General features: G+C 42.1%; 1 protein-coding gene across 7 annotated transcripts in view; it reads left to right on the forward strand.

Moving 5' to 3' along the window:
* The window catches only part of pknox1.1 (pbx/knotted 1 homeobox 1.1), a 63,207-nt gene that overhangs the window by 1,104 nt on the left and 49,819 nt on the right, over window positions 1–12,284 (forward strand). For 4 of the 7 annotated variants that reach the window (XM_077580887.1, XM_077580892.1, XM_077580890.1 and 1 more), the window contains exon 2: window positions 10,394–10,506. In XM_077580887.1, the coding sequence (XP_077437013.1) occupies window positions 10,456–10,506 (51 nt within the window). In that variant the 5' untranslated portion in view covers window positions 10,394–10,455. Of the gene's footprint in view, window positions 1–3,847; window positions 5,079–10,393; window positions 10,507–12,284 lie in introns of those variants that run through there. The other 3 variants (XM_077580888.1, XM_077580891.1, XM_077580889.1) reach the window with 2 other exon arrangements.

Below are 12,284 nucleotides of genomic sequence, written 5' to 3' on the forward strand. Positions count from 1 at the left end.
GAGGGATAAGAGGGCGGTTGTCCTCCATGAATGACTGTTGTCTGAAAGCTATACATTACCACACAGCGTTGGGTCCTAAAATGCAGCTAAATAAAATGATACCGTACAGAGTTTGTAACCGGTTAAAGAAACAAACCCCAGACCTATTTTTTTCACCGCCCAGTCGTTTCACATTCACATTCTGTTTGGGCACAAAATTTACAGTACGCCTCCGCTATTGTGTTTTTGTTTATAAGAGTTCCGAAAGTCGCAAATTAGCAACAAAATAGTTTTTGCTAACGATTCGTTAGACAATAAACATGGCGATTTGCATTTCATTGTACCAGCAGCCGAGACACTTATAAATAACAGTTAGCTACTTTGCTAATGTTAGCTAGGACCTGGCCCAGCAGTCGCGCTTTGGTGTTACAGACAGCAACATGGGGAGCGAAATAGGCTCTGCACATCCCAAGTATTTAGTCGGTAAACGTTAGACTTGGCTTCGTCGTACATGATCGCATTTTGTTGCTACGAAAGAAAAAACCAAACAGTATCTGACACTTGTGGGTGGGTGTGTTAAAAGTAGTTATAGGGTAACAAGATATTTGTTAAAAAACGTGTCAAGATCTGTTGATCTTCTTAGCGTTTCATAGACACCAGTTTTGCACTGTGGTAGCAAGTATTTTAATTAAAATGAATGTAATTCCTATTTTTTTTTCTTTTTTTACTTAAGTTATCATGTTTTGTATTCATAGCTGTCATTCACCCAAGGCTAGGACTGGTACCACAAAAAAAAATAAAAATAGAAATCGACCAGAGCATTTATGTCTTAAACTTCACACAAAAACACTTCTGACGGAGTTGACCAAAACACATGGTGTTGACAAAAACAAAACGTAATGTCTGCATCACGTATTAAAAAAGTTTTTTCAATTTTTATTTTTATTTTTTTACAGATTTAGGTGGCAATAGATGAACTATGATGGCTTAACTACTCTTTGTTTTATATACTGAACGTAAGTCTTAAAATAAACTGTAAATTTCATTATTTACAACTACAGGAATGTACAGGAGAGATATGTAGAACATAAGGGGCCATCTCTTCTTGGCTTCCATCACTTATTCCTTTCCTTATCAGCTACTTGTACTTCATTTCCTTTTCTCTGATGTTCTTTTCCACACATTCCCTCCTCCTCCACAACCTCTACATGCGACAGATGTGCTGATACTCTCCACTTTCAATCTCTCGTTATTGACTGGAGTGGTGTTTCAGTTTCCAATCATTTTATGATTTTGTCTTCAGCTGGGCAGAATCATATTTTCACTTCCACGATGTACATAATTACTAATTTACAGTATTTACTAATTTAAAATCATATTGGTGTGCAGTTTTAGTGGAGAGAAAAGGAGCAATGGGTTTAACAGAAAATGAAGGTAACCATAATCGTGAAATTATATGACAATAAGAAATTAAGCATTTTCTGATATTTGAATGAGCCCTTCATATCCACTTAGAAGTGGGTTCTTTCTGGAGCTGTCAAACGATTCATAAAAAAAAATCAGAATAATTAACATTTTAGAATTTTGATTAATCATGAACGATTAATTACTTTCTTAAAAAGGCTTTCTATCAACAATTTTTGCCCGCCAAATTTGAAGAGGACCTGTTATGTTATTCTTTTTAGGTGTTATGAGGACGACTTCAATATTTTTTGATCCCCTGCATACTCTCATCCTCTTCATTCTAATCAGTTAATTACAGTTCTTGCATAATTTAAAATGGAGAAAAAAAAGACGCCAATATTTTTGACGTGAAAATTTTGATTGTCATGCGCAAACATTTATTAAATGCTTTACTTTAATGCATATAGTTATGTTTATTGCTCAAACACAACCTGTGCTACCTTTAACGTAAGTATATCGTATCGTATCATATCTGCTGTCAAGATAAATGATTATCTGCAGTCAAAATTAATAGTGTGATTAATCTGCGTTAATACATGATTAATGTGATAATTTTTTGTGATTAATCAATGAGTTAATGTTTTAACTTTGACAGCACTAGTCCCTTCACATAAGCCACAATTTTAAGTAATATTCTATTTTACATGGTGCTGCACTACAAAAATCAACACCCTTCATAATAGTTCTGTAATATACTGTAAATTCTGGTAAAATTACACAATAATAAATTGACCACAGTCATATTCTATGAGTCAGAAGTGTAGTGGATACAAACTTTAATGATACAATTGATATTACAGTATATTTTCACATTTAGAGGTTAAAGGTGATATTGTCAACTCTATGTCTGGCGGAGTTGACAAAACGGAATGTATTTTTCCACTAAAAAATGTATTGTACACTGCAGCTAGCTGTATTTTACTCAGTTGCTAGCTGTCCAAAAGCCTAAATTCTATTCATTGCTACTTTTAAATAACATTTTAAAGGGATGACGGAGTTGACATGTGCCAAATGTGACTGTAGTAATATTAACATTGTTCATCTAAAACATAGGTGTCAAAGGACCGCAGTCCTGCAGGTTTTGGAGGTTTCCCTCTTCCAACACAAGCTGATTCCAATCAGCAGTATTGTTATCAGGCTTATGCAGAGCTTGCTGATGAGCTGATCATATATCAGCTGTGTTGGAGAACGGAAACATCCAAAACCTGCAGGACTAAGGCCCTCCAGGACCGGAGTTTGACACCTATGGTCTAAAACAGAGGTGGGCATCGAGGGCCGCAGTCCTGCAGGTTTTGCGTGTTGCCCTTCTCCAACACAGCTGATATATGATCAGCTCATCAGCAAGCTCTGCATAAGCCTGATAACGATCCTGTTGATTGGAATCAGCTTGTGTTGGAAGTGAGAAACCTACAAAACCTGCAGGACTTCGGCCCTCGAGGACCGAGATTGCCCACCTCTGGTCTAAAATATAAATACATGTAAGCTGCCAGAGCAGTACTGGTAGTGCTGCATTCAGCTCAGTCAGGAAGAGGAAAGGGGGTCGTCAGGGATATAGCTGACCATTCTATTGTCTCATGTAGTAAGGATTGTAAATAAATCTGACTCAATTGACACAAACTGAGGGCATAATGTTGATAGGTAGATTTTTAGGGTACATATTGTTTGAAGTTCACTTTGTGCATTGTTTTATAAATTCATTCATTCATTCATTGTTCTTTTTTATTTGAATTATATATTGCCAATTTGCCGAACTTGTGAAGTTTGTTTAAAGTTTTTTGGGTGTTCAATATTGTGACCTCTTGCATAGGACAGGTTGAATAACAGACCTCCTGACTGCAGGCCAGACAATCAAAACAAATTCTTGCAAAAAAAAAGAAGAAAATACATTCGTATGCACAATTCCTTTAACTTGAACTTTTTAAGCATGTTATTTTTGATTAATGTATTGATTTAAAAATAATATAAATTTGACTTTTTAGGATATGTTTTTTTTTGTCTTGTTCAGTGTTATGTTCAAGGCCTGTTTAAAGGGGACTAATGTAAACACTCTCCAGTTTTTTGGGAGGGTGGTAAATGTCATACAAATTACATACAAGAAATGCAGGTTTATTCTTTGTTTTGATTCATTGAAATGGAGGATGGAAGCCTAGTTTGTTTATTAGGTATTATAAACATAAGTGACTAGACGGACCATTCAATCTAATTAGCGATAGACCGATATATTTTTTGTTTTTGTTTTTCAAGGCCAATACCGATGCCGATTATTAGTAATCAAGGAGACCGATAACCTATATTTGGAGCCAATATACATTTTAAGAATGAAAAAAAGGGGTGTGGTGGTGGTGGGGGGTGGGGTGGGTGTGGGGTTAATCTTTTGTAAAAAAAATAAATAATAATAATGGCAATCTTGACTTTGTAATGTTTCAAAGAATGTTTATTGGACAACTTTTCAAATTTTCCAAAATGCAGTTTATTTAAAAAATATTATTATTATTTTTTATCTTAGACAATAGACATCCTTTTTCTAACAAAATGTTTAGGGCGCTCCCAAGGTTATCAGTATGTCTTAAAAGGTTAAATGGAAACATAAGTAAATAAATACCGTAGCTCCCTATAGTTTTCTACGGTAAATAGTCCCCTGCCCCAAAATTTATAAATACCTGAAATCTTAAACTTTCACATTGTTTTAATAAAAAAAAAAAAAAAGTTCAGGAGGTTATAGAATGATAGAAAGTTCACATTGTTTATATATTTGCAATGGACAATTCCAACCTACATCACAAGTCAAAATTAAGGTCTTACTTGGTGAAAGTAAGCTCTTTGAAAAATGCTTTGAGAAACTGGTTACACAGCACGTAAAAGCAAATCCTTTTCCCACATTCGACCCTGACGAGTTTGCGTACAGAGCAAAACGATCCACTCAGGACGCCATCACCATAGCTCTTCAGAGTGCTGAGCCACCTGTAACCAGGGGAACTATGTCAGGATTTTATTCATTGACTACAGCTCAGCATTCAATACCATCATACTGGACATTCTGATCAACAAACCTCTCTCTCCTTGGTTTGTCATGCACATCCACATCCATCTGCAGATGGATAAAAAAAAATTTGGGCAGACGGCCCACAAACAGTCAAACTCTGCAGATACTGCTCCCTCACCCTAACTGTCAGCACTGGCTCCCCACAAGGTTCTGTACTCAGTCTTATACTGTACTCGGTGTACACACACAACTTCACACCAACCCATTTCTCCACCTCTGTCATAAAATTTTGCTGGTGATAGACTGTTAGCATGCGTAGCAACCTCACCCTGAACGATAGGGGTGTGCCAAAAAATCAATTCTCATAAGAATCATGATTCTTATTTAGTACGATTCAGAATCGATTTTAAATGTTCTAAAATCGATTTGAATTAAATTATTTTATACGGTCTTGCCCTTGTTTGTGTCTGCCTTTTATTGGAGCGCTGTTCATGTTGTACACGATTTGGCGACTTAGAGAGGCAGTGTGGTTCCGCGCATTCTGATACACTGTTAAGTTGTAGCCACATTATAGAGTAGAAGGGAAAAGTCACGATCGAGTTATGCCAAATAAAATATGTTGTTTTTTGCAGGGTAGGAAGAGCATATGCCGGTGAGTAACCTTAAGATGCTTCTCTGTATACCTTCCTAAAGTGTTTTGTATGAATAGCCGTTCTTTTGAGTGGTAAATTATCTTTAGTAAGTCAATGGCACTTTCCATTCTGTGTTAGCCTTGAGCTAGCTACGTTCGGGAAACAAGCAAAGTCACTGCTTTAATCGTCCGCTCTTGTATGGTCAGTGAGAATGGAACAGGGTGAAACAGATACCAGCATTAGACTCTTTTGAGGCTGTCTGCTAAATTGTACTCAGTCTGTTTAGGAAGGGCAGAATATACTGTAAAAGTGCTTAAAATTTATAGCTAGCTACATAGAGTAGCAGTTGTGGTCCACACACTATTTTTGTGGAAAAAAACACTTTCCTTACAATTCAAAACGTAATAAGTGTAAAACTTTTTTTTTTAAATAAGACAATTTAATGTATATACTTGTCATTCTATCTTGCAAACCAGACTGGAGTAGTCTATAAATTGAGGCAGAAATTAATGTGAATCAAATCAATGTGAATCAAAAATTGTTCTGAATCGAAAATCGATTTTGAATCGATTCGCAGACCTAAAAATCGTAATAGAATCTAACAGTGAGACAAAGAGTCAAAGATTCCAACCCCTACTGAACACCAAAAGACAAAATAATTCATAACGCAGCACAGACCCATGGGCCGGCACCTTACCGTGGTGGAGGAGTTTGTGTGTCCCAATGATCCTAGGAGCTATGTTGTCTGGGCCTTTATGCCCCTGGCAGGGTCACCCATGGCAAACAGGTCCTAGGTGAGAAGCCAGACAAAGCACGGCTCAAAAACCCCTTGTGATGAACACAATATATGAACAGACATTTTCCTTGCCCGGACGCGGGCCACCGGAGACCCCTCGAGAGGTGGGGCTCGTTGACGAGCGCCTGGTGGCAGGGCCTGCACCCATGGGGCCTGGCCGGGCACAGCCCGAAGAGGCAACGTGGGTCCCCCTTCCCATGGGCTCACCACCGGTGGGAGGGGCGAAAGGGGTCGGGTGCACAGTGGGCTGGGCCGTAGCCAAGGGCGGCCCCCCGGCTACAGAAGCTAGCTCTTGGGACATGGAATGTCACCTCTCTGGTGGAGAAGGAGCCCGAGCTGGTGTGAGGCAGAGTAATTCTGACTAGATATAGTCAGACTCTCATCCACACACGGCTTCGGCTCTGGTACCAATCCTCTTGAGAGGGGTTGGATTCTCTTCCACTCTGGAGTTGCCCACGGTGAGGGGCGCAGAGCAGGTGTGGGTATACTTATTGCCCCCCGGCTTGACGCCTGTACGTTGGGGTTTACCCCAGTAGACGAGAAGGTAGCCTCCCTCCACCTCTGGGTGGGGGGACGCGTCCTGACTGTTTGTGCATATGCACCAAACAGCAGTACAGAGTACACACCCTTTTTGGTGTCCTTGGAGGGTGTGCTGGAGAGCGCTCCCCCTGGGGACTCCCTAATTCTGCTGGGGGACTTCAATGCTCACGTGGGCAATGACAGTGAGACCTGGAGGGGCGTGATTGGGAGTAACGGTCCCCCTGATCAGAACGCGAGTGGTGTTCTGTTATTGGACTTCTGTGCTCGTCACAGATTGTCCATAACAAACACCATGTTCAAACATAAGGGTGTTCATATGGGGAGGACATTGAGTCTGAGTGGACCATGTTCCGCGCCTGCATTGTCAAGGCGGCCGATCGGAGCTGTGGTCGGTGCCAGTCGTGGCGACAATCCTCGAACCCGCTGCTGTACACCAGCGGTAAGGGGTGCCGTCAAGTTGAAAGATGAGTCCTATCGGGCCTTTTTGGCCTGTGGGACACCGGAGGCAGCTGACAGGTACCGGCTAGCCAAGCAGAATGCAGCTTCAGCGGTCGCTGTGGAAAAAACTCGGACATGGGAGGAGTTCGGTGAGGCCATGGAAAACGACTTCCGGACGGCTTTGAGGAAATTCTGGTCCACCATCCGGCGTCGCAGAAGAGGAAAGCAGTGCATCATTAACACGTATATAGTGGAGATGGGGTTCTGCTGACCTCGACTCGGGATGTTGTGAATCAGTGGGGTGAATACTTCAAAGACCTCCTCAATTCCACCGACACGTCTTCCTTTGAGGAAGCAGATTCTGCGTACTCTGAGGTGGGCTCCCCTATTTCTGGAGACAAAGTCACTGAGGTGGTTGGAAAGCTCCTTGGTGGCAAGGCTCCGGGAATCGATGAGATCCGCCCGGAGTTCCTAAAGGCTCTGGATGTTGCGTGGCTGTCGTGGTTGACACATCTCTCTACAATATTGCGTGGACATCGGGGACAGTGCCCCTGGATTGGCAGACCGGGGTGGCGGTCCCCCTTTTTAAGAAGGAGGACCGGCAGGTATGCTCAAACTATAGAGGGATCACACTATTCAGCCTCCCTGGAAAGGTCTATTTAGGGGTGTTGGAGAGGCGGGTCCGTCGGGAAGTCGAATCAGGAGGAGCAGTGTGATTTCGTCCCGGCCGTGGAACAGTGGACCAGCTCTACACCCTCGGCAGGGTCCTCAAGGGTGCATGGGAGTTTGCCCAACCGGTCTATATGTGTTTTGTGGATTTGGAGAAGGCGTTTGACCATGTCCCTTGGGGAGTCCTGTGGGGGGTGCTTCGGGAGTATGGGGTACTGAGCCCCCTGATACGGGCTGTTTGGTCCCTGTACGACCGATGTCAGAGTTTGGTCCACATTGCCAACAGTAAGTCGGATTCGTTTCCAGTGAGGGTTGGACTCCGCCAAGGCTGCCCTTTGTCACAGATTCTGTTCATAACTTTTATGGACAGAATTTCTATACGCAGCCGAAGTGTTGAGGGGGTCCGGTTTGGTGGCCTCAGTATAGCATCTCTGCTTTTTGCAGATGATGTGGTGCTGTTGGCTTCATCAAGCCATGATCTCCAATTCACTGGAGCGGTTCACAGCCGAGTGTGAAGCGGTTGGGATGAGGATCAGCACCTCCAAATCCGAGACCATGGTCCTCAGTCGGAAAAGGGTGGCGTGCTCTCTCTGGGTCGGGGAGGAGATTCTGCCCCAAGTGGAGGAGTTCAAGTATCTTGGGGTCTAGTTTACGAGTGAGGGCAGGAGGGAGCGAGAGATCGACAGGCTGATAGGTGCAGCGTCTGCAGTGATGCGGGCTCTGTATCGGTCTGTGGTGGTGAAGAAGGAGCTGAGCCACAAGTCGAAGCTCTCGATTTACCGATGGTCACGAGCTGTGGGTTGTGACCAAAAGAACAAGATCTCGGAAACAAGCAGCCGAAATTAGTTTCTTCCTCAAGGTGAGAAGCTCGGTCATCCGGGAGGAACTCAGGGTCGAGCCGCTGCTCCTCCGCGTCGAGAATAGCCAGTTGAGGTGGCTCGGGCATCTGGTTCGAATGCCTCCTAGATGCCTCCCTTTGATGTCATCCGTTTTAAATATTGGCAGTACAGTGGCACTCCAATGACTCAATGTAACGTTGCTTGAGTGTGCATGCATGTCTCTGCTTTTCTCCATTCCGCTCCCAATTAGTCGAATGCGTAATCAAATACTACAAACTTGGAACAAAATAATAAACACTCCACTTATTTTTAAGGGAAGTGTCAAAAATGCGTCACAACCTGTGTCTGTTGCTCTGTCAGTCGTCTGAGCTTTTTCTATGCATGTGTGATTGTATAATTCTATGCACTGTGATTTCTTACTGTGTGCCTGTTCATTGAACGCACCTTGAGACCACTGCAAAAATGATTGCTGCTTTTTCTTCTGTTTCTCCGCAAAAAAACATTTACTCTTAAGTTTCTAAAACTGAAAATTGAAAACCACTCGTGTGTTCTTCATGTGTTTATTGAAAACATGCGTAGGCAATGCCAATGCTGTTGCATGGTTTTCACTTTGTTTGCGCGCTTCCGTGGAGCCTTAATTAGCGCGTCATACTTTTCAACAAGGGGTGGACCGCCAGCAAGCGCTACACTTAATAAGCTTTAATAAGCTTAATTAGCGCTTCATGCTTCTCAACGAGGAGTGCACGTACAGCGAGCGCTTCAGTGCGTGAAGCCATCTTCCTGCGCCCTCTCGCACACACGCTGAAAGAGGCGTGTCGCTTACTTAAGGCGTTTTCCACATATCGGTAGACAGGCGGCCATGCGTGTATGTGTATCTGCCTTTAAAATAGAGTTGGCGGGCTGTCTCATATATATATTTTTTTTAAGTACCTGTACTAAGAAAAAATTATACCGAGCCGTTTTTGACGCCAAAACATCGAGGTACGGTACTGATACCGGTATCCCGTGCATTACGAGTAGGAGATGCGGCTGGTGACTTTCTGCCACAAGTGAGACTATCCCGCGTACTGCATCACACTGTGGTAAGATGGGTGAACTGCAGCCAACAGGAGAGAGCTGCAGAGTGATTAACACCGGCCAGAAGATCACTGACTACTCTCTCCCTTCCTTGGACGACATTGCTAGCTCTCAGCAAAGTGATGAACATGGACTCAGCTCATCCACGTCATCGTATGTTCAAACTGTTGCCCTCTGATTGACGAAAAGCCAACAGACTTGGAGACAGATTTTTCCCAAAGCTATTAATGCCCTGAATAACAACAAAACATGAACAAATTGGAGAATAACATTGTTACTGCATTCCTGCCGTCAACCAATTTTTGGTTACTTGAACTCCTGTGAAACTAGAATCTGTTCACCACAATATGCAATGACACTTGAATAATTTGTGCACTTGTAATGTAAATCACCTCATGCAATTCTTCGCAGTATTCAATCTTGTTTTTTTTACACTTGAATTTCTACCTACCTCCAATGTGCAATGGGTAACTACCGTGATATTGTACTAGTTAATGTTCTTGTTCATCCAAAATTTGCCATCTGACTTGTATTTTATTCTATTTTATTTGTTTACATTTTATAACATTTTCCTATGCACCAAATGGAGCAGCACTCCTAATTTTGCTGTATACCTTATGTGTAATATAATGACAATAAAGCTATTCTATTCTATTCTATACTATTCTATTCTGTTCATAGTGAAAAAAGTTTCATAATCAGCTGCAAACTGGTGCAGCTATTTTGTAAATAAATACATTATAATTATATTATACAAAAAGGATGATTGCAAATTAGAATCAAATTTCAACGGTCTTACTAAGATAAAGGTTAATAAATAAAAAGTACAGATTTAACTTTTGACAGGTGGCAGTCGTGTTTTAACAAGCATAACCTGGTATCGCCTAACCCTATATAAAACCGTATGTTTTTTCCCAACATTGACATGGTCTTTGACAGGTTTCTGTAAATTAAATTTAAATTGCTTTTTCTTTAGGCTGACTACCTATTGGCGCAATCTATAATGCCTGGGTGTTTGCATCATCTCCATTGAATGTGATGGCAGCCCATTCGATTTCCATTGACAAATACTCCAAAGGAAAGCAACAGGTGGGTGAGCTAGACCGATGATGAATTATTCCATACACGACCTTTTTTTTTTGATACATCTGACATCATGTATCATTTTGGCTAAATAATATTAAGGTAAATGTGTTAACAGACTATAATCCCTGTAAATTTACTTTTTTTGTTTGCTACACTTAGTGAAATGTAGTGATATGATGAAGTACAAAGTTCTGCTATTGACAGTATTTTAAGAGCTACATTTGAGTATTGAGGCAAGAAATATCTGTTTAATGAAATACTCAAGACAACTAATTCCAAATTATATGTAGAGATTATGTAAATAATCGAATAACCTGTGTAGATACACATTCAATCTACCAGGGGTTGCTAGTATTCTACAGCTGGGGCAGGCAGACGTAACCTTGCCTGCAAACTGAATTCTCGTTTTATTTGTGAGTTCACAAACTGCAGAGAATCCATCTTGTACCGAGCCCGCTGATTTTCACCGAACCAAACCACTGGTGGTTTGGATCAATCACAAAGCAATATCGTGGGTGGGATGTGCCCCTGTGAAAAAAGGAAGCGCAAAGGCTCTGGGAGATAAACAAACCAAACATGGTGACACAGGTGGACGAATGCAATTCTGTTCTCGCAGAATTACCCATGGACACAGTTTTTTTTTTTGAAAGAACGGTGAGAGATGCGTGATGTTCGTGCTTACAATGACAATGACATCCGTTCATTCATTCATCCATTGCTGTAATTTGTCAAACCAAAGTTTGGTAGGCGTGCACAAGTTGCTGAATCGCCCAATCAGCTCGAAGTATTGTACTGAATGTCCCACCTTTCCAAAGTAGATCACATTGGAGCAGTCCCAGATTTATATTTTGGAGATTTCCTTTGGGATGCGGGGCTGTCGACCGACTGATCCGATATCCAGCGATTACTATTCGTTGTTCATTGACAGGGGAAGTCGGTGCACACAAGGCTTGGAATTTTTTCTTTGCGGAGCAGTTTTGCGAATCATTGACTTAATTTGAAGAGTAAATTTCTAATGCTGGCAAGGTACGGCAATTAGGCTACTATTCGTGGGATAGGGGGCATTGGCTTAGCCTTGCGTGGGAGCAACAAAAACCTGGCGGCCGTCTGGTTTGATAAAGTACTGCCAGAAACCCTGGTCTAAGGCCCAGTCAACAGGTTTGCAGGCAACATTGGAAATATTATTGGTGCTGCATCCCCTCATGGTCTGAATGTGAATCTACGGAGCCACACACAAGTCTCTAAACACGCATTTGCAAATCGCCGTACGCATTTGTGAATCATGTAAAGCAGGACTGTAGCAAAAGTCACGTGTAAAAATACAGCCAATCAAGAGGCCCAGTGTTCACAGGTCAGATATATGTACGCATTTAAGCATGTGTTTATGCATACAAATCAACAAACAATTGCAGATTTATGTCACACATTTGTGACATTAAATATTAGAGTAAGTAGTAGAGTTAAATATTTTGTAGTTTTATCCAATTTGTTAGTAAGCCACTTGAGTCTGTTCATGCTTTTAAAAGGCTGCTTTAATCAACGAACATCCATCCATCTAATGCCTATCCGGGTCGGGTCGCAGGGGCAGCATCTTTAGCAAGGAAGCCCAGACTTCCCTCTCCCCAGCCACTTCAACCAGCTCCACCGGTGGGATCCGAAGGTGTTCCCAAGCCAGCCGAGAGACATAGTCTCTCCTGCGTGTCCTGGGTCATCCACGGGGCCTCCTGTCGGTGGGACATGCCTGGAACACCTCTCCAGGGAGGTGTCCAGGAGGCATTCAA

The sequence above is a fragment of the Vanacampus margaritifer genome, chromosome 11 (assembly GCF_051991255.1).
Source record: "Vanacampus margaritifer isolate UIUO_Vmar chromosome 11, RoL_Vmar_1.0, whole genome shotgun sequence".
NCBI lineage: Eukaryota > Metazoa > Chordata > Actinopteri > Syngnathiformes > Syngnathidae > Vanacampus > Vanacampus margaritifer.